General features: G+C 43.3%; 1 protein-coding gene across 2 annotated transcripts in view; it reads left to right on the top strand.

Annotated features, from left to right (window-relative positions):
* Positions 1-23,683, top strand: part of Klhl18 (kelch like family member 18) — a 64,038-nt gene that overhangs the window by 8,035 nt on the left and 32,320 nt on the right. For both annotated transcript variants that reach the window (XM_052722069.1, XM_052722079.1), the window contains exon 2: positions 23,473-23,603. In XM_052722069.1, the coding sequence (XP_052578029.1) occupies positions 23,473-23,603 (131 nt within the window). The remainder of the gene's footprint in view (positions 1-23,472; positions 23,604-23,683) is intronic.

Here is a 23,683-nt window from a genome sequence, read left to right as displayed (position 1 = left end):
GGACCTTTGTAGAGCTGAAGTTTTTGGAGTTGGTTACAGTTATAATTGCTTTGTGACCCTACATACAGTATCCAGGAATTGGAATTTTCTCTTACTAAAGGGATGGCCGAGGAGCAACGGATGGAGTTCAGCTCTAGAACACTCACTTAGCTTAAGGGAGGCCCTGGTTTCTAGTGTCACAGAAAGCAAAGCAGCAAAGATGACTTCGTGAACAATTCTCAATTTCCAGGCTACCGCAGGTGAACCCAAGTCTGTTATTCTGGTTGGTGAATGAATAACCCACCTAGGAGAAGTTACTATTAAAATTTGAATTTCACTAGTAAAGTCTTATATTTCTACTGGAGCATGAAGCTGAATATTTTCAAATTGTTAATGAAAGGCTCCAAACTCCCTTTCTGCCTCACTTAAAGCTGAGGATGCCAGGCTGCTCACTTGCCCGCACTTTATATGTGAACTTGTGATGGGCTTGCTACCCTTCACTCTCAACTTGACTAGATTTGGAATCAGCCAGGACATACACCTCTGGGTGTGTTTTTGAGGAATTTCCAGGAAGATTTACCTGAGGAAGGAAGACCCACCCTGAATGTGAGTGGTACTGTGCTCTGGGCTGGGGTCTTAGACTGAATGAAAAGGGGAACAGGAGGAAGCCAGCGTTAACTCTTGGCTGCTTGACTGTGGACATAGTATAGTGTTTTGGGGGAGAAACATCCCCCACAGTCTCCAGCATTTAAATACTTGGTTCCCAGAGGTCCTGTTTGGGAGGTTTGGGAGGTGTGGTCTTGCTGGAGGAAGTATGTCACCGGGAGTGGGCTTTGAGAGTGTAAAGACTGGAGTGTGCTTCCTGCTTGTGCGTCAAGGTGTGCGCCCTCAACCTCCTGCTCTGCCGCCATGCCTTCGCTCTGCTGTCAGTGACTTATCCTCTGGAGCTGTCAGCCAAATAAACTTTCTTCTCTAAGTAGGCTTGGTCCTGGTGTTTTATCACAGCAACGGGAAGTTAACTATGGAAAGCAAACAGAACCAAAAGGGGAGGGGGAAGAGAAGTAACTCACGCACACAGTGTGACCAGGGGCTTCATGCTTCCACAGACATGCCTTCACCATGATGGGCCATGTCTCCTCAGACCACGAGCCACCTGACTTTCCCTTCCTTGCTCCTGACATATTTTGCCACAGCAATGCAAAAGTAACTAACTTAGGTAGTATGCTAACTCAGCTGTTCAGAGCTGAGTTATAAATCAGGAATGGTGGTACACACCTGTAATTCCAGCACTTGGGAGGTGGAGGCAGGAGGATAAGAAGTTCATACTCATAGCCAATTTGGGAGGCTAGCCTGGGCTACGTGAGACCCTTTCTCAAAAACCAAACCAACAACTGAAGCACAAATTGTATTAGCTCAGCTCTTAAGGTCACTTTAAAAAATTGCCCTCTGGGATGGGGAGATGGCTCACTGGATAAAATACTTGCTGTGCAAGCACGCGGACCTAAGTTTGGATCCCCAGAACCCACATAAAGTCTGGGACAACATTATATGCCTGTAACTCCAGGGATAAGGAGTGGAGTTAGATGGGCCCTGCAGCTACTGGCCATCTACTGTAGCTGAAATAGCAGTTTCATGTTCATTAAAAAACCCTGTCTCAGCCGGGCGGTGGTGGCGCACGCCTTTAATCCCAGCACTCGGGAGGCAGAGCCAGGCAGATCTCTGTGAGTTCGAGGCCAGCCTGGAATACCAAGTGAGTCCCAGGAAAGGCGTAAAGCTACACAGAGAAACCCTGTCTCGAAAAACCAAAAAAAAAAAACAAAAAAAAAAAAAACCCTGTCTCAAGGGCTGGAGAGATGGCTCAGGAGTTACAAGCACTTGTTGCTCTTGTAGAAGACTTGGATTTGGTTTCCAGCACCCACATAGTGGCTCACAACCATCTGTAATTCTAGTTCCACGGGATCCATCACCCACTTCTGACCGCTTTGGGCACCAGGCATGCACATAGTACACAGGCATGCATGCAGACAAAATACTCATAAACACATAAAAATAAAGAGTTCCAGGCCAGCCAGGGCTAAATAGTGAGGCCCTGTCTCAATGATGACGATGATGATGATATAATACTAATAATTTTTTTAAAAGACCCTGTCTTTAAAAAAAAAAAAAAAACAGATGCAAAAGCAATCAAGGAAAGACATCCTGACATTAACCTTTGACCTCTACTAATACCAGTATGGGCTAGTGCACCTTTATACACACATTATACACTGTACACACAGATTAATTAATTTTAAGGACTTTTTTTTTTTTGGAGACATGGTCTCACCCTATAGCTCTAACCAGCCTAGAACTTACTATACATTAAGCTGGCCTTGAACTCATAGTGATCCATCTGCCTCTTCTCCCTACTACTAGGATTGAAGGCCTTCTCTACCTCCTTCACCTGACAAAACATTGACTTTAAAGAGATGACACATTTAAATATGCTGTGAGCTTATTCTTTGTGACTGATTCATAAAATCTAAATGTCTTGTTACCTTAGAAATGTTATATAGTGATCACCAAAGTGTGCTGTGTGAGCAAGTCTTCCATGTACCAGTACATTGGAATAAGTCATCCATTGAAAATTCACCTCCAGATCTGTATCTCTGCCCCTTGTTTTGTTTTCAAGTAATAAACCTTCATTTCCATTTGTACTGAGCATTCTTGTACTCATTATGTCTAAATGAACCCTTGCCCTCTTAAACAGATGCTGCACTACTGAGTCACAGTCCCAGCCCTTAGCCTCTTGCCTTCCTAAGCACCTGTTGTTTCCTTTGTGTGGGGATGACAGATCACCCATCTAACTGTGCAGTTAAAACTCTGGACGTGGCTTTAGCTCATGTTCAGTTATTATCTCTTGCCCCCTTTGTTTTCGTTTGGTGTGTTTTTTTCAGACAGGGTTTCTCTGTGTATCTCTGGTTGTCCTGGAACTCAATCTGGCCTTGAACTCAGAGATCCACCTGCCTCTGCCTCCCTAGCGCTAGGATTTAAGTTGTGCACTACCACTGCCCAGCATGTTCTAAGATTGATGTTTTATTTGTGTGTCTGTGTATACACGTGTGTATGTAGGTAGTTACAGGCAGTTGTGAGCCACTGGATGTGGGTGCCAGGAATTGAACTCCTGTCTTCTCTAAGAACAGCAAACACTCTCACCCACTGGCCAGGCTCCCCAGCTCCTCTTTCGGTTTCTCCAGACAGGATCTTGCTATGTATCTCAGGTTATTACTGTTAGAGGCAGACAGCACCATACACAGCTTCATCCTCTCTTTTTTGTATATTTTGTGGCACTTTTTTATAATAGTAGTTATGTAATTATTTATAGTTTTTGTGAATATTTGCAGTCCATGGAAGCAGGGTTTGAAACTGAATTATTTTTTACCAGCATATCTATATGATAGGTGTTCATAAGTGTGTAGAGGCCTGAAGACTATTTTGGGGGAGCTGGTTCTCTCCTTCCACCTTGTTTTGAGGCACGGTCTCTCTTGTTTCTGCTGTGACACTGTATATTCCATGCTAACGGCCCCACCAGTTTCTAGGGAATTCTGTCCAGGCCACTCATCTCCCTGTAGGAGTGCTAGGATTGCAGATACTCATGTTACACCTCTGGGTTTGACATGGGTTCTGGGTATCAAACTTAGGTCATCAGTCTTATACAGCATGTGCTTGATAAAACATTTGCTATGTCATCTTGCTGGCCTTTCCAGAGAATTCTTGTAGAATTTAAGAAACGATCATTGTGTATCCAACACATTGGTGTGCATACACACACACACACACACACACACACACATACACACACACACACACACACACACGTTCAGCTCTCTGATCCTGTTCTCCTGCTCTTTCTGGGTGGCTTTTCACTTTACTCAACAGATATGTCTCTGTCTTCCATGTTTATGGAAGGTCTTTGTGAATGTGAGCTTGTGCTCACAGTGGGACAGCAAGCATTAACCAAGAGACTGTTGTGATGTTCGCCCTGATGAGGACATGGAGGAAGTAAAGCGGAGAAACGAGCCTGAGAATGCTGTTTTGTCAGAGGGGCCAGAGCAGCCTCTCTGAATAGAGACCTGCAAGCTGGGAGTAATGCATTACAGCAGCAGAGGGGGGTGTATATAGGAGGATTAATAAACTGGGGGGGGGCAGAGGTAGGCACATGTGTGTTATTTGTGGAACCTGCAGGGAGCTGGCATGATAAGAACAGAATAACCAAAAAGAAAAGAGGAAGTACATGAAGTCAGCCAAGGTTCCTCTCTTCCCACTCGGCCTAATTCTTTGCTGAAAACTATGACTCTTTAAATACCTTATGAGTGGCTAGGCGTATCTTAGGGTATGTATCCGGCATGCCTCAGGTCCTAGCTTCAATCCCAGCACAAAACAAATGCACACCTTTATGAACAAATGATTGAAGTGTACCTCCGCCTTATTTTGGGTAAATCCTGTCTTCTTGTTGTTTTGTTTAGTTTGTTTTTAGACTAGTTTGTGAGTTTTCACACTGTCAAGGGATAGTGGGAAATGCAGAAGCAGCAGGTGGCGGCTAGTGTTCAGGAGGATTTAGGACTGCTGGTTGAAATGGCTGATTATTCTAAGCAGCTCATAGCAATCCTCCTCTGCCCCTGCTGACTCAGGGGCAGGCGAAAGGCGCTTATGGACTTCTGCTGCTGACTCTGCTAACACTGTCAGCGGTGTTTTCAGTACTCAGGCTTTCCACTCGCCCTCTGGCTCTTCTCCCCCAGCTGCTCGTAGTCTCCTGCAGTAATCGGCTGTCTGGGCTCTGTGCTTTCTGTCTTCCAGGCATCCCACCCTGGGAATTTCCAGACACATCTATTGGGCAGGGTCATGTCCTCTTTTCTCCAGCAGAGAGAAATAACCAAACCTTCCCTGTTCTGTAGAGCAGCACTTTGTGTGTTTGTCTGTGAAGCAAGGTTTCAAATACCCTAGCTGGGCTCAAACTGTCGGTGTCACAGATGACCTTGAACTCAGGATCCTGCCACCATCTCTCAAGTGTGATCATAGGTGTGTGTAGCCACTGGGGTCTGAGAGCACTCTGCATTTGTGTTTTATGTTGACTTGTGGTCACAGGTTCACACACCTCTCTCTTGCCAACCATGTGTTTCTGTTTGGAAGCGACCAATGTTTTCTTTTTTCTTATGCCCTGTCCCAACATACTGGGTGGCTATATAAAGTTGAGTCTCTGTGAGTCTCATTTTCCCTCTGGTGTAGTTAATCACTTCCCCTTCTAGTGTCCCTTCAATAGAAGGGACCTTTAGACTGTTATCATTAGAGCAATGGCATCAGCGTTGCTTGGAAGCCTGTTTGAAATGTAGAGTTTTAGGGCCCATCTCAACCCTCCTGAACTGGATTTAGTGATGCTCAGGTGCTGTGCACAAGCAGCCCTGACACTCGGTTCCTGCTCCCTTAACTGTAGATGTGTTTGTTTTTCTTCTCCTCTAGAGGGTGAGCTTTGGAAGCATCTGAACCTCCTTACCTCCTGTTGTTCTTTGAATGTTTCACATGCTCAGAAATGCTTGCTGAATTACCCCGCAGGGCGGAGGTGTTATGTTTGTGATGCTCTTTCAGTCAGCATACTATCCAAGTCCATTCACTCGTGCATGTTCTTGGCTAGCTGTGTGAGGGGCAACATACTATGAATGAGTCCACTTTAGAGTGATCAATTCTATGATTGTGGAATGTAACCAGCAGCCTAGAGGAAACCGCAAGGGTGACACTTACAATATGGAAGGTTTGTACCTGTTTCGTGGGAAAGAATGGTGTGTGATTGGTACATTGCAGGATCAGTAGATCTTAGATAAGATAGGAAGAGGCGTTCTGGGCTGAGGGAGAGAGAGGCTGCTCAAAGGCCCAGGCATGGAAGTAACATCAGGTTGTTGCAGGTAAGTCGGTCTTAGTGGAGCACGGTGGAAGGGAGATGAGTGCAGATTGGGAACTTGAATTTTCATGATGGGGACTCTAAACTGGTGAGAAATAGCTTCTGATCATGTGATCTTGGTCTAGTCAGATGTAGTGATTCCTGAGGACTCTGCCCTCCTCTCCCTCCCTCTCTTCTTGTTCTGTCCTGTTGGACATGGGTGGTGAGAGGTATTAGGAGGCTTCGGAAGGGCTGGGAATATGCTTGAATGCTTTAACCTGTTCTTTATGTGGGAGTATAACCCCACATGTCATTGTCAATTGGCCCAAAGCTTCATCAGTAGTTCGGAATGTTCCTTCTTTCTGTTATTTTTTGTTTTTTGAGACAGAGTTTCTCTGTGTAGCTCTGGCTATTTTGGAACTCGGTCTGTAGATCAGGCTGGCCTCAAACTCAGAGGTCCACCTTGACTCTGCCTCCAACTGCTGGGATTAAAGGTGTGTGCCACCATGACCCTCCCCCCATTGGTGGATTGTACTTTAAAACACTGCTAAAACCTCAGGCTGAACCTAGTGTGTTTGAAAACACTTGCCATCAGTTTCCCAGCCCTGTGGGTGTCTGAGGGCTGGTGTCATTTCTGCTTATGGTGAGCTGGACAGTGTTCCTCTGTCAGCGTTCTGGGCTGATGGGTAGATCACCAGCATTTAAAGAGAAAGGACCTTCCCCTCTTCCCTGACAGTTTCTTACATACTAGCCTGTTGGAAGCCCATCTGAACAAAGTAGCTAGTGTAGCTCTTTTATTCCTCAGGACCGAATGCATTATAGCCTTGAAGTCAAGCTGCCCACAGCCTGGCCCTTGCCATGCCAGCTGAAGTTTCAGATGATGATGGAGAGTGGCATTCTCTAAACTGTACCACCTTTACCTCCCACATCGATGAGACTCCACCAGTCTGGAGTCAGAGGTGGCCAGTTAATAAGATGATTTATTGACAATTCTATTACCTATCTCAGATGTAGGACCTTTTTAAGAAATAAGGATTGGTTAAGTACACTTATACATGAACCGTGTGTTCTGGACTAGCTACAACCTTTCCTGTGTGGGAAGAATATTGAGCCTGGACGGAGGGGTAGTCATAAGGGATAATACAACATGTGATGGAGGCTTGTACCAGTGTACCATGAAGGAGAGCACTGACTGCCTAGAACTCATAAGCGGCCTCAGAACATTTGAGCTGAGTCCAAAGTTGCAGAATAATTCTCTAGGCAGAACACTGGGAGATAAAGATCCAGGCAGAGCGGACAGAGAAATTTTGGGGAAATTCTAGCAGCTTAAAGGAGAGGTATGGAGGTGGGTAGAACTGAGTAAAGCAGATGGGGTAGGTTGGGTTTATACCCAAAATGATGGTAATTGACATGAACAGACACAATTACATATTGAGTGTGCTCATCTAGAAACTTCTTTTAGATTGCCGCATTGGCTCAGAGGGTGAGAAGCCTCGCCACCCAAGTTCAGTCACTGGGATCCCCTTGGTGGAGATGATCCCTGGGAGCTGGAGTTACAGGTGGTTGTGAGCCACCTAACATGAGTGCTGGGAACCAAACTTTGGTCTTCTGGAAGAGCAACAAATGCCCTTAACCACTAAGCCATCTCTCTAACTGCCCTTTCTTTTGCTTCATTCAGGCCTTACTTTGTTGCTCAGGTTGGTCTTTACCTGTTGGCTCCAAGTAATTCTCCCGCCTCATCCTCCTGTGTGTCTGGAACTGCAGGTGGTCACCACTACAGTCAGGTCCATATATTCTTCATCTCTCATTTTAACAGTGTTGTAAATGGAGTCATAACAAGTGTGGCTTTTTTTTTTTTTTTTGGTTTTTTGAGACAGGGTTTCTTTGTGTAGTTTTGCGCCTTTCCTGGAACTCACTTGGTAGACCAGGCTGGCCTCGAACTCACAGAGATCTGCCTGCCTCTGCCTCCCGAGTGCTGGAATTAAAGGTGTGCACCACCAACGCCCGGCTGCAAGTGTGGCACTTTAAGATTCGCTTTTTTTCTACATAGCATAATGCCTTAGAAGCCCACCCAAGCTGATTGTGTTGACAGCTTTTCTTTCTTCATATGTACCATAGTTTGTTTAATCATTTATCTACTTAAGGATGTTTCACTTTTTATTATTACAAATAAAGCTGTGGACCTTACATGGTTGTTCTCGTTCTCTCTCTCTCTCTTCCTTTCCTTTCATAAATATCCAAGAGCACAATAGCTCTGTTATATGGTAACTGTGTAGAGGAAGTTGCCAACTTTCCAAAGTGGCTGTACTTAAGTTAGCATTGACATATATGTGTGATGAGTACTTTGATGTATCATTTTATGTGTCAGTAGACTATAGTACCCAGTTGTTTGGCCAAACACCATTGCTGTGAAAATACTTTTAGTGTAATTAACATTTTAACCAATAGAGTATATGCAACTGCTTACCTTTCAATAGTGTAGGTGGCTTCATCAGATCAGTTTAAAGTTTTGTTTCTTAGATTTTTTTTTTTAAGATTTATTTATTTATTATGTTTACAGTGTTCTGTCTGCACATATCCCTGCAGGCCAGAAGAGGGCACCAGATCTCATTACAGATGGTTGTGAGCCACCATGTGGTTGCTGGGAATTGAACTCAGGACCTCTGGAAGAACAGTCAGTGCTCTTAACCGCTGAGCCATCTCTCCAGCCCTTTTTTGTTGTTTTAAATTATTTGTATATGTGTATATCTACACATCTGTGCAGTACTCAGAGAGACAGGAAGAGGTCCTCAGATCCCTAGAAGCTGGGATACAGATAGTTGTGAATTCACCTGATATGGGTACTGGGAACCAAACTCAGGTCCTTTGTAAGAGCAGTACATGCTCCTAACCACTTGAACTACCTCTCCAACACCCAGTTTGAAGTTTTAAGAGCAAAACATGAGGCTTCCCAAAGAAGCTGTGCTGCCTCAAGATTGCAAGAGGACTAGAGATGTAGCTCAGCTACAGAGTGCCTACTTAGTGTGTGCAAGTCCATAGGTTCAATTCCTAGTACACACAAGAAGAAGAAAAAAAGTGAATTTTAGGCTTGGGCTAAATGATAGGAATGCTGCCTAACATGTTCCTGGGTTCAATCCTCAGCACTGAAGGGACAGGGGCAGGAATTACAAGGTAGAAATGTGCCTGAATATCTTGCCTGCTTGCCTGCTATACATATTCAGACACAAGAGAAAGAAACACTAATAGGGCTGAGAGATGGCTCAGAGGTTGAATGTGTACTACTCTTGCAGAGCACCCAGTTCAGTTTCCAGCACCATCATGAGGTGACTTACAAACACCTGTAACTCCAGCTCCAGGGAAGTATAATGCTTCTAGCCTTTGTGGGCATCTGTATTTATGTGCGTGCGCGCACACACCCCACACACACTCACACAGAGTTAAAAAAAAAAAAAAAAAAACAACTGAAGGGGCTGGAGAGATGGCTCAGGAGTTAAGAGCACTCTGGCTGCTCTTCCAGAGGTCCTGAGTTTGATTCCTAGCAACCACATGGTGGCTCACAGCCATCTATAATAGGATCTGATGCCCTCTTCTGGCATGCAGGAGGTACACATGCAGAGTACTCATACATAAAATACAAGTAAATAAATTTTTTTAAAAGACTGTGATAATATTGAACTAAGTATGGTGACACATGCCTATAATCCTAGCACTTGGGAGACTGAAGCAGAAGGATTACTGTGAGTTGAAGGCAGCCTGGGCTACTTGGTGAGTAGTAGGGCCAGCTAGGGCTATAACAAGACCCTGTCTCAGAAAGCAAAGGCATGGTGGTGAAACCTGTAATCCTAGCACTTGGGAGGCTGAAGCAGGAGCTTCAGAGTGGTTGGCCTCAGCAAGTTCAAGAGCAGCTGGGGCTACATGTCCTAGTGTAAATGCTGTTATTTCAGGCCAGCTTGTTTGCATCTACAAAGGAGCAAGCATCTTGTGTAGAATCGGTGTTGAATTCTACAGACTACAGATAGTTTCTGCTGATTTAGCTAAGAAAGCCCATAACCACAGGCAGGAAATCAGGAGTGGTGAGGTTAGGGTATTTGTTTGTTTTTAGCAAAGCACATATAGATTTAAGAGAAAGTGAGGAAAACTGCAGAGTGGAGAGGTCCTAAGGGAGGAATTCCCAGCACTGGTGCGTGGGCAGGTCTTAAATAAGATTCACCACTTCCTTCTCTCTAGAGGATGTGTTCACTTCCTTCTTGGTATTTGTTCCCTGTGACTCTAGAGTAAACATTTTCTATAAAAGAGCAGATAGTAACTATTTTTGGATTGTAGGCCATTGGTCACTCACAGCTACTACTGAACTTTGCCAGTGTGCAGAGTTCCTGCTTAGTGTGTACAGGACCAGAGGTTCAATTCCCAGAACCACACAGGAAAAGAAAGGAAGGTATGAGCACAATATGGACAATATATGGATGCTGAGATTTGATCTTACCATTTTGACACCCAGTGTGTCAGGTTTTTAGTTGCTGGGACCAAACAACAGACAGAAGCAGCTTAAGGGAGACAGGTTTATTCTGTCATAGTCAGACCTGTATGGTGGGGAGAGTGCGGCAGAGCAGAGCCGCTCACCTCATGGTACACAGGAGGCAGAAACGAGAGGAGGAAGGGGCAGGCCAAGATGCCATCCCTAGGAAGACACTTCCTCCAGCTAGTCCCCAGCTCAACTTCCAGAACCTCCCCAGGAGCCCCATCTGCCTAAGACTAAGCCTTCAGCACGTGAGCTGTGTGAGTGATGCTTCATGTCCAGACTATAGCATCTGGAAATGTTAATCATCTTTTAGCTTTTACCTCTAGCCATTTAAAAGTGTAAAAACTGTTCTTCGCTCACAGGCCGTACTGAAGCAGGAGGCAGGGCAGATTTGACCCTCAAGAAATAGTTTGACAACTTCTCCATGAAAGTCATAAAAATAATGTCCATAAACATTCTTTTAATTTATTTATCAGGAATTGTTGTGTATTGTTTTAAATGCTTTGCAGATGTTAACTAATTGAATCCTCTCAACAGCCTCCCCCCCCCCCAGAGGTACTGTTTTCCTTATTTGCCAGTGAATAATTAAGGCACTAGATTTGAACCTGGCAGTTTGCATCCAGAGTGTTTGTCCCCGTCCCCCCACCCCCCCCAGACAGGGCCTTACTATGTAGCCCTGATTGGCCTGGAACTTGGTATGTAGACCAAGCCAGCCTTAAATCTGTTGATCCATTCACCTCAAGTGCTGGGGTTAAAGGTTGTGCCCTTATGCTTAGCCAAAGTACCTGTTTTTTTTTTGTTTTTTTTTTTTTGTTTGTTTGTTTGTTTGTTTGTTTGGTTTGGTTTGGTTTTTCAAGACAGGGTTTCTCTGTGTAGCTCTAGCTGTCCTGGAACTCACTCTGTAGATCAGGCTGGCCTCGAACTCACAGAGATCCATCTGGCTCTGCCTCCCAGTGCTGGGATTAAAGGCCTGTGTCATGTGCCACCACCACCCAGCCTCAAGGTACCTGTTCTTATCTACCATGATAGGTTGTTTTTCCTAAAAGATCTTATATTTACCCTCTTTCTAGCTTAGTTTTGATGTTTAATCTGTCCATGCAGTTTCTCATTATATGCTTATTCACTCTATGTGTGTGTGTGGTACTGGAGATTGAGCCTAGGACCTCAGCAAGCCCCTGTACCTCTGAGCTATGAGCCTAGTGTAGGAGGATTTTTCTGTCCCACCAGCCAGCTCCCAAATAAACAAATGGAAACTTCTTATTTGCTGTGGGATGGTCTGTATGTCAAATGTGTTGCTCTGATTGGTCAATAAATAAAACACTGATTGGCCAGTGGCCAGGCAGGAAGTATAGGTGGGAGAGGAGAATTGAGAGAACAGGAAGCTGAGTGAGGGAGACACTGCCAGCTACCACCATGACAAGCAGCATGTGAAGATGCTGGTAAGCCACGAGCCACGTGGCAAGGTATAGATTTATGGAAATGGATTAATTTAAGATATAAGAACAGTTAGCAAGAAGCCTGCCACAACCATACAGTTTGTAAGCAATATAAGTCTCTGTGTTTACTTGGTTGGGTCTGAGCGGCTGTGGGACTGGCAGGTGACAGAGATTTGTCCTGACTGTGGGCCAGGCAGGAAAACTCCAGCTACACTTATTAATTATGAAAGCTTGGCTGATAGCTTAGGCTTGTTTCTAACTAGCTCTTATAACTTAAATTAACCCATTTCTATTAATTTACTCTCTGTCTCATGGCTATATTACCTTCACTCTGCACTACCCATGCTGCTTCCTGAGTCCTGGAGTCTTCTTGCAACTCCGCCCTTCTTCTTCTTCCTGGCATTTTCTCTGCCCTGAAAATCCTGCCTAGCTATTGATCATTTAGGTTTTTTTTATTAAACAAATCACAGTGAAATATCTTCACACAGTGTAAAGGAATATTCCACAATATTTCCTCCTTTTTTGTCTAAATAAAAAGGAAAGGTTTTAACTCTAACATAATAAAACTATAAACAATAAGAACAATTACCAGGTAAGAATTCCATTTACAATGTCTAGTCCATTTGTATTTGACATATTTGGAGAAAGTACTCCATTATTTATTCTATCTTGATAGGTTCAAAGCTCTGTTACCTGATTTACCTTCCATCATAACTAAGGAAAACTGCAAGTATAACTACCTAGTCTTCAACTCCATCAAAGATCCAAGAAGGATAAAATATTACTTGAGTAAACAGGAAGTGCAGAGCAAGCAACTTCCAAAACTAAGAAACAACAGAGACATCTGGCTGCCTGGACAGTCACTCAAGGTTCCTCTGTAATGTTGGGGTATCTACCTTCGGCCTACAGGCCTAGAATATCTGACATACTTTTCTGTGAAGCAGGATTTTTGAAGGACTGTCCTACCTTGTCTTGGCAAATTTGGCAGTCACTTTCTTTTGTGTCCTGCTTGTCTATTTTGGATAGCATTCTGTCAGCAGTCAAGGCAAGGACAGTTTCTTGCCCAAATGGCTAGCTTTTGCCACAGTGAAAGTAAACTCCATATGGAGGTTCTTTGATGCCCATCAACCTTTTTAGAAGTAGATTGGTGCTGCCAGGAGAAGACATGTCTCATTATCAAGAAAAGTCTTATGTTATTAAAACATTTTAAATGCCATATTCTGTAGGTCTTTGAAGTGTTTGAGGATTACCTATCTATAATATATCTCTGTATGTCCTTGAAAACATACCCAACATGACTACAAGTTTGTTATAGGTGACTAACTACTAACCTACTTTTTTTATTATTCTAAATAGTTTATAATAATAACTTTTAAGGACTAGAAATTTACATTGCGTTGTTAAATGAGCTGCATAGGCACAATACCTTAAACAAGAGTAGAAACATATGTGCAGTATATTCTAACAAAAATAACCTTAAATTTGTATCAATATAGAAAATTTCATACCAATGGAAAATATTTGAGACTAGTGGTTGTTTAAAAGTAGACTCAACAATCCACCTTTTTATCTCATCATTTCTATGTTATTTTCCCCCTTTTCCTTTTCAGAAAGAGAACTTGAATCTAATCTCCTTTGCTTGGTATCCTCCCTGACCCTGACAGTAACAATTTGTAATCAACCCCTCTAAACAATGACAAACATCCATAACCTGTCGAATGACCAAAAACCATCCACCCCATCTCTTGGGAATGTGGGTGTTGTGTTCTCTAAACTGCTTCCTGTTGTCTGAGGGCACTGGCATCTTTGGGGGACCCTGAGAAAATTAGAATAATGGTCAAGTCCTGTCTAGAAAAGTCTGTGAGATTGGATCATCTCAACCAGTAGCCTTGAAGCTGTTCTGGATGCAGAATTCTGAGGAAACTGAAACAGAGGCATTCTGAGAGACTGGATCACCTGGACCACCCAATTTTATTGGTGTCTGGTCCCCTTGCTCTGAAAACACATAAACTTTCAAAGGTAACATACATATCTGCATTAACACAAGTATGGAATGTGTGGTGTGCACAAGTGAGTTAAACATGATTTTTTGTTTTATGTTTGAGCAGGTATAAGTGTTTGGACTGTATAACCAAACTGTAATATAAATATCTATCCATACCATATGAAAGGATGTCATGTAATAATAAATCATGAGGATTCTGTAGCCAACAAGATTTATCATGTCTCATCTCGTCTCAGAGCTGTTCCCCTGTCAAGGGATCAGCTTATATGTCACCTGTCCTATAGTCTTTTTTGGCTTACTCCTCCATGTCTGTAGCCAAGATACTCAGCAGGTCTCCCCTGGTCAAATCTGATCTCTGTTAATCTGGAAGGAATCCACAGCCTTTCGTTTCCTGTGGAAACAAAAGTATAACCTCTCCCCCAATGCAACATATTGTCCAACTTCCATTTTGAAGTTAAGACATTTTTAAAATATATAGGTTGGTTTAATTTAGCAGTTTCCCTAATCCAATGTCTCTCAGCAGCTATTGTTTTTTGTACAATTAGCTCAAGCACACAGGCAACTGCTGGGAGATGTGCCTTTGTACTGCAGCTGGCATGAGAGACTTGAGACTAGGAAGCAGCATTTGGCTGTTTAGAACCTTTTTTTAAGTGTTCTCAGGTCTTATATGGGTGTATGTGGCTGGATGTTGGGCACCATTTGTAGACAGATTCTTCTGTCCCACCAGCCAGCTTCCAAATAACCACATGGAGACTTTTTTTAATTAATTATGAAAGCTCATCCAATAACTTAGGCTTGTTTCTAACTAGTTCTTATAACTTACATTAATCCATTTCTATTAATTTATGTCCTGCCACATGGCTCGTGGCTGATTACCTCTTTTCCTGCATGTCCTACTTACTCTGTATCTCATGGCATCTCCACCTTCCTTCTTCCCAGCGTCCTCTGTGCCCTCAAAATCCTGCCTAGATATTGTCCGTTTATCTTTTTATTGAGCCAATCACAGTGAAATGTCTTCACATAGTGTTAGGGAATATTCTACAACAGCCTAGGATCTCAGTGAACCCCTGTACCTCTGAGCTATGAGTCTAGGACCTCCGTGTGCCCCTGTACCTCTGAACTATGAGCCTAGGACCTCAATGAGCCCCTGTACCTCTGAGCTATGAGCCTAGGACCTCAGTGTACCCCTGTACCTCTAAGCTATGAGCCTAGGACCTCAATGAGCCCCTGTACCTCTAAGCTATGAGCCTAGGACCTCAATGAGCCCCTGTACCCCTGAGCTATGAGCCTAGGACCTCAGTGTGCCCCCTGTACTTCTAAGCTATATGGTCAGCCCTCTGTTTACTTTTCATTTTGAGATAAAGTCTTAGAAAGTTGCCTGACTGTCCTTGAACTCACTCTGTAGCCCAAACTAGATTTGGTCTTGTCATCATCTTGCTTCAAACTCCCAAGTACTGAGATTACAGGCCTCTGCCACTTGACTAAGCTTCATTATGTTGTTTTATTTTAATTTGAGCCTTGCTCTACCTGTGTTACCAGAATGATTTCAAACTCCTGGGCTCAAGTTATCCTTACAGCCTTCCAGGTAGCTGCGACTACAGGTACCTGCCACCATACCTAGCTCTTGACTTTTGTCTTTTTTTTTTTTTCCCCTTGGTTTTCATTGTATAAGCCATGCTGGTCTTGAACTTGTGGCAATACTCTTGCCTCAGCCTCCCAAGCACTAGAATTACAAGTGTGCACCACAAAAACTTAGCTTTATGTATACGTCTTTGCAGTTACTCCATCCCCATATTTTGAAATGATCTCATATAGCTTAAGCTGGCCTCAGACTTGCTATATGTCTGAGGTCAGCCTTGAACTCTTGATCCTCCTACCTTAACCTCCTAAGCCAAGGTTGAATTCTAGGCATGTGCCATCATGTCCTGATGAGGGTGCATCTTCATATTATAGATTCATTCTTATATACCAACTTTAAAACCTAAATGACTTAGTGCCTCAGTAAAATTATGGATTGTTATTTGTCATGTACTGTCAGCATCCCTGGTGTCTGCCTAAAAGCTCAATATTAACCCCACTGACCCCAAGGGTATTTATTATTATGTCTGTGTCAGCTAGGCAAATAACAGTTTATTTCACTCATGTTTATTGTGAGCTTATTCAAGGTAGAAGCAATAGTATCAAGATGTTTTCAGAGATATTTGTTCTGAGTGTAACCCTTGCTTTCTCTAGGAACACTTGTCTGTCTCCCAACTCAGATTTTGCCCTTCTGTCTTTCCTACTTGAATAAGCAGCTGGGTGAATGTTGAATTGCACCTGCCTATAATAGAAAACAGAATTTGTGGTGTAGCCTGCACAACCTAGTAGATACTGAGATATTACCAGTGCAGAGCTAGGAATGTAGGCTCCCCGATTTTCCAAGGAAGACAATGGGAAGGTGTATGGTGTGAAAACCATGAGGGAGACAACCAGGTGGTCCAGATTCCTGGTTGCTTTTGTTAACTCACAGGCTCAGACTGTACTAACCAGGGAGCAACCTCTGATACAGGGCTCAGGTCTCTCAACTCTGCATGTGCACCAATCTGTAGGCTGCAGAAATATCTTCTGTGTGTGCCAACAGCCACTTTGCAAAGGATATAGTTTTTTGTTTTTTGGTTTGTTTGTTTTTTTATGTTTTTTCAAGACAGGGTTTCTCTATGTAGTTTTGGTGCCTGTCCTGGCTCTCACTCTGTAGACCAGGCTGGCCTCGAACTCACAGAGATCCACCTGGCTCTGCCTCCCGAGTGCTGGGATTAAAGGCATGCGCCGCCACCATTGCCTGGCTTTAGGCTACCATTATTAACACAGCTGTTACTGTGTGTGGAGAAACTGGTCCAGTTAAGGCTTGTTATGTTACAGTTGAAGACTGAGTCTCAGGGGTAAAGGAGGAAATAAAGGTCACATAGAAAAGTGACAGTTGGCTTGGAAACTCTTGCAGTTGGCATATATCATGTGACTTATGCTTTCTTTTTTTCCCCTAGGAAGGGCGCAGAACAAAGAGTCTAGCAAATATTTTAACTTTATTTTAGTTGAGACAGGTTTTCACTTTTGTACCTTTGACTGGCCTGGAACTCACTTTGTAGACCAGGCTTCCCTCAAATGCACAGAGATCACTTGTGTCTCTGCCTCTCAGTGCTGGGATTAAAGACATGCCACCCCTCCTGGCTTTATTTGTTAGTTTTTGAGTCAGTGTCTTTTGTCTATTCTGGACGTTTGTTTGTTTTGAGACAAGGTCTCTCCATATGGCCTCGGCTGCCCCAGAACTCAATATGTGAACCAGGCTGGCCTCAAACTGAGAGATGTGCCTGCCTCTGTCTCTGCCTCCCAAGTGCTAGGTGTCAAGGTGTGCACCACCATACCCTGCTTCTGGACTTTTTGAGACAGGATTTTACTGCATAGCTGAAATTATTTCTGGGATGTGCTGTGTGTGTATGGTCTAGTCTGGCCTCAAACTTAAAACCCTCCTACTGGACTGATGATGTAGATCAGTGGTAGAGTACTTCCCTGGTATGTGCCAGGCCCCAAGTTCAATCCCCAACAACAGAAGAAAAAAAATACCCTAAAAATAATCAGTAATTAGAATTTGCGTATTATGGCTGCCAACAGGAACACAATACTGTAGTCAGCCTTTTCTTGGTGGCCACCAACCCACAAATAATGACACTGAGACTTATTAAAATAACCAGTTCCTGTAACTTAAATTACCCTGTTTCTATTAATCTACATTCTGCCACGTGGCTTTTTTGCCTCTCCTTCATTCTGTATGTCTGACTTGCTCCACTCTTGTCTTGCTGGCGTCTCTGCCTCTCTTCTTCCCAGAGTCCTCTCTTTTTCTAGAAGTCCTGTCTATTCTCTCCATCCTAGCTATTGGCCATTCAGCCTTTACTAAAGCAATTAGAAGGCACCTTAAGCAGAGACACATCTTTACAGTATACCAAAAGACCCCACAACACAGTCCTTAAGATGTACATGGAATGGTTCTGAGTGCTTGATCCTCTTAGCAACTTCTAAGGAAAAGAAGTCAGTTGTAGCTGGAAAGTCCAAACCACTTCTGACAAAGCCATAGCAGGCATTCATGCCACTTGACTTATACAAAGAGAGGACACAGCACCTCTGTCTGAGGCTCTGCCATAATACACCCTAAAGACAGCCTGAAGAACCTCTGATTTCCTGTTGGCTTCCTTCATGCTGTTTTCTACAATTAAGCCCCTAAAACATACTTGTCGATATGCTGTTTGGAAAATTAAAAGAAGTAATGGAGTTACACAAAGGATAGTGGGGTTGGGATCTAAAATCAATGGTAATTTATGTGTACATGTACTGTAGCTCTACTACTCAGTTTTGGAAATCATGAACACTATTCCTTTGAGTTGTGAGTGGTGGTGCATTCCTATAATCCTGTACTTGGGAGGTAGGCAAGAGGATCTGTCCAAGGCCAGCCTTGGCTATAGGAGAGCCTATCTCAAAAACCTAATGAAGCAAAGCGTAAAACTCATTCTGTTTCTTTGATAAATATTAAAGAGCAAGGCTGAAGGTGGTGGCATGCTGGTGTAATCCCAGATGCTTGGAAGACTGCAACAGAAGGTTCAAGGCTAGCCTGAGCAACACAGCAAGACCTGTAGTAGAATAGTTTAAGGTGTGTTACTTCTGTTTATGTTGCATTTGTTTAACTCCGTAAAGCTGTGTTACTGTGCCTGTGTAAAACACCTGATGGTATAATAAAGAGCTGGCCAATAGCAAGGCAGGAGAAAGGATGGGGGGCGGGGGGCTGGCAGGCAGAGAGAATATATGGGAGGGGAGATCTAGAAGGAGCCAGAGAAGTAGAGGACATCAGGGGCCAGCCAGCCAGCTACACAACCAGCAAGCCACAGAGTAAGATTTATAGAAGTAAGAGAACGGGAAAAGCCCAGAGGCAAAAGCTAGCTAGAAACTAAGCCAAGCTAAGGTTGGGCATTTATAAGTAAGAATAAGACTCTATGAGTGAATTTATTTTGGAGCTGGGTTGTGGGCCCCCCAAAAGAGCCAAAAGACAAACAACAGGGACCCCAGCTTAGGTTGGGAATGTAGCTCAGTGATAGAGTGCTTGCCTGGCACAAGAGAGTCCCTGAGTTCAATCACCAATACAGAAATAAAAACAAAAACAAAAAATAAAACCTGTTTTGACTAAAAGCCCTGCCTGGTGATCAGTATCTTTAAAACCAACCCTTGGGGAGGTTGAGGAAAGAGGATAATTTTTTTAGGTTTTTGTTGTTGTTTCCCCCATGATCTATAGGTGCACCGTGGTGCATGTGTGCATGCACATATACAAATAAATAGAATTTACTTGGGAAGAGAAAACAGACAGTGGAGAGGAGGAGGGACTGGTTGGCAAAATACTGTGCAAGCATAACAACCTGCATTTGGTCCCCAGCATCCTTGTTAAAGCCAGCATGGCAGCACAGCCCTGCACTTCCAGTGCAGAGGAAGCCGAGACAGGGTGATCCTTGGGCTTTCTAGCCAGCTAGTTTAGCTGGATATGTGAGCTCCAGGTTCAGTGAGAAAGACTCTCTAAAAAATAAGGTGAAGCGTGATTTGAAAAGACACTTAACACCAACCTCTGGCCTATACACACACACACACACACACAGGCACACACACAGAGGCACACATGAACACATACGCAATGATTAAGGAAGACACTCAACATTGACCTGTGGCCTCCATATACGTACCCACATTAACAAACTCATACCAAGCATTAGAAAAGGGGAGGAAACTGTCAAGGGAAGTGGCATGAGAGGTTGGCAAGATGACTGACAAGTAGAGGTGCTTACCACACAAGCCTGACTCCCTGAGTGTGACCTTCCAAACCCAAAGTGGGCAGAGGGAACTGATTCCTGAACGTTGTCTTCTCACCTCCACATGGTTACTGCGGCCCGTGCTTACCAAGACTCACACACAGAGTGCTCCAACAGAGTAAACAAACAAGGAAGTGGTGTGAGGGACTGGGGAGATGACTCAGTGTGCTGTGTGCTGTGCCATCATGAGGACCCAAGTGCAGATCTCCAGCACCTACATATAAGCCTGGGGTGACAGTGTACATCTGTAACCCCAGTGCTAGGGTGCAGAGGCAACAAGACCCTGGGGGCTCCCGCTAACCAGCCTGGCAGAATCAGCAAATTTCAGATTCAGTGAGAGTGTCAGTCTCAAAAAATCAGGTGGAGAAATGTAGAAAGACATCCAATGTCAACCTCTGGTTTCCACATGTGCTTACATGGTCAAGCACACCTGGACACAAACATATACATTACATACATAACCACACATAAAAAGAAAAATAAAAGTAGTGGTATGAAAATATTTTTCCAGATTTTAAAATAAAGTTTCTAGATTGATAAGGCAGAAAGAATGCATAAGAGAAACCAGCACCAAGGTACAGCGCTTGAAACTTCAGAACTCCAGAAATAAGAGAAAGTCTAAAACTTAGGGATAATAGCTGCTCACTTAGGGTTAGTGTTCAGAAAGCCACAAGAATGCTCCAAAGCGATAAACTAGATGCCTGCTTGCAAAACTGTCTGATAGTAGGGACTGGAGAGAAGATGGCCCAGAAGTCAAGAACACTTGCTGCTCTTCTAGAGGACCCAAGCTAAGTTCCCAGCACCACCTACATTGGGCAGCTCACAACCACCAGCACCAGGGGATCCCATGCCCTCTTCTGACCACCACATAGTACACAGACACAGACACAGACATACACACAGACACACACACAGTTAAAATAAATATTTTAAAATCCAATAGAGGGCTGGAGAGATAGCTCAGAGGTTAAGAACACTGGCTGTTCTTTCAGAGGTCCTGAGTTCAATTCCCAGCAACCATGTGGTGGCTCACAACCATCTATAATGAGATCCAGTGTGCTCTTCTGGCCTGCAGGCGTACATGCAGGCAGAACATTGTATACATAATAAATAAATCTTAAAAAACAAAACAGAAAGCAATAATAAAAAAAATCCAATAGAACTGGGCACATGCTTTTCATCCCAACATTTGGGAGGCAGAGGCAGGCAGACCTCTGTGACTTCAATGCCATTGTGGTTTACAAAGCAAGTTCCAGGCCACCCAGGGCTACATAGTGAGACCTTGATTCAAAACTAAATAGGACTGGAGAGATGGCTCAGCACCTAAAAGTACACTGGAGAAAGAAATGGCCTCTGACCCTTTGGACTCGTCTGTCTGCAGCATAGGTCATTCCTTTTAGCTTCTGCCAGGGTTATTTTCCCCAGACACAACAGGGGCTGCTTGTCCTACCCCACCTCCACCCTCTGTTTAAGCCAGACCCTTTCCTCTCACTGTTTATGTTTTTCTTGGAGAACATGCTTTTAGGTGCTCTAGCTTGAGTACTTTTCTGTTCCATCTGCTTTTTAATAACACTGGCGTTCCAATGAAGTGTTGAAGCAGTGGGTATTCACTGAAGGGAGGAGCTGCAAGGGCTGCACTGGAGGATGCTCTGTGATAAAAAACTGGCATTCGATGTGTTCAAGCTTCTATTTGTCTTACCACATTTACTCCTCATTGTAGTTGGAATTTTCTTTGGGCCACCAACCAGCTCCCAAATAAAGACACGGAAACTTATTATTAATTATGAATACTCAGCCTTTAACTTAGACCTGTCCCACTAGCTCTTTTAGCTTAATTTAACCTGTTTCTGTCCATCTATGTTTTGCCTCAGGGCTTTTTACCATTCTTTCATTCTGTAGGTCCTACTTTCTGCTTCCTGTGTGTCTGGCTGGCTAGCCCCTGGCATCTCTCCAGCATCTCTTTTTCTTTTTTCCCCCAGCCTAATTCCTCTTCCTGCTTAATCTCCCTACCCAGAAGTCCCGCCTACACCTCCTCCCTTGCTATTGGCCATTCAGCTTTTTATTAGGCCAATCAAGTGCCTTAGGCAAGCAAGGAATTTTGACAACTGTTCCACCTTGTCTTGGCAAAATTCAGCAGTCTTTTTCTTTTGTGTCCTGCTTGTCCAGTTTGTACAGCAACTAAGGCAAGGGCAGTTTCTTGCCCAAATGACTAGCTTTGCCACAGTGGAAGCAAATTCCATATGGAGTTTCTTCGATGCCATCTTCCTTTTATAAAGTAGATTGGTGCTGCCAGGAGTAGACACGTCTCACTGTCATCAAAAGCCTTAGGTTATTAAGCATCTTAAATACCTTATTCTGTAGGTCTCTGAATCATTTGAAGATCACCTGTTATCTAAAATACATCTGTTTAACCTTGAAAACATACCTAACATGACTACAAGTTTGATTGTTATAGATGACTAACTACTAACCTGCATTTTTAAATTATTCTAAACAGTTTGTAATAATAGCTTTCAAGGACTGGAACTTTACATTACATTTTTAAGTGAGCTGCATAGGTACAATACCTTAAACAAGAGTAGAAACATACATACAGTATAACAAAAATAACCAAAGTATACAAAAATCCATACCGTTATAAAATATTTGAGATGAATAGTTGTCTTTTTGTCCTGTATTCCTATATCCCCACTAAATGATAACAAACATCCATAACTCACCGAATGACCAAAAACCACCCACCCCACCTCTTGGGAATGTGGGCATTATGTTCTCTAGATTGCTTCCTGTTGTCTGGGGGTGATGGCATCCCCAGGAGACCCTGAGAAAATTAGAATAATGGTCAAGTCCTAAGAAAACTAGCTATAACATTTGTTGTCCAGTCTCTGTAATGGGAAAGTGCAAGGCTTATCTGAAGTCCTGACTAGAATAGTCTGTGAGGCTAGACCATCTCAACTAGCAGCCTTGAAGTTAGTTCTGAATGCAGAACTCTGAGGAAACTGCAACAGAGGCACTCTGAAAGGCTGGATCACCTGGGCCACCCATTTTCATTGGTGTCTGGTCCTTTTGCTCTGAAAACACATGAGCTTTCAAAGGCAATATACATATATATATAGATATAGATCTATATGTATATATCTGCATTAACACAAGTATAGACTGTGCATTATACATAAGCCAGCCAAAGATGATGTTTTGTTTTATGTTTGAGCAGGTAAAAGACATCTGTCAATTTTACAAGTTTGTTTAGACTGTATAACCAAACCTCTATCCATGCCATATGAAAGAATGGCATGTAATAATAAGTCATGATGACTCTGTAACCAACAAAATTTATCACGTGTCGTCCAGTCTCAGAGCTGTTCCCATGTCAAGGGATTGGCATATACGCCACCTGTCTTATAGTTTTTCTAGGTTTATTTCTTTATGTCTGTAGCCAAGATTTTCAGGGGGTCTCCTCCAATCAAATTTGGTCTCTTAATTTTGAAGGAATCCAGAGCAACACATCTTTACATAGTTAAACTAATATTCCATAACACCTCATTAAAATGTGGTATTTCCATTCTTCTACCATAACTGAGTATATTGTTTTTAAATACTCACAGGTCTGTATGATAAGCCTTGTCTGTCATGCCTGGGATGTCTTCATTGTCACTGCAGTAAGCAGGGGAGTAAGCTGTGGAAGGGAAGATGGGCTTTTGTATTTATATTCTCATATTTGTCTTTGTATTTTCTTTGGCCCACAGATTGGGGACCACAAATTCAGTGCTCACCGGATCGTCTTAGCAGCCTCCATCCCGTACTTCCATGCTATGTTTACTAATGACATGATGGAGTGCAAGCAGGATGAGATTGTAATGCAAGGAATGGATCCCAGGTACTAAGCTCCCTACCATTGTGCTCCCTGGGGCCAGTTTTAACCTGAGCCTTGGACCACATGAAGGCCTGCAGTAGAGC

This window comes from Peromyscus californicus, unplaced genomic scaffold (genome assembly GCF_007827085.1).
Source record: "Peromyscus californicus insignis strain IS unplaced genomic scaffold, ASM782708v3 Scaffold_11__1_contigs__length_118956290, whole genome shotgun sequence".
NCBI lineage: Eukaryota > Metazoa > Chordata > Mammalia > Rodentia > Cricetidae > Peromyscus > Peromyscus californicus.
Note: the sequence above shows the minus strand (reverse complement) of the source record. Positions and strands in the feature narration are given on the sequence as shown.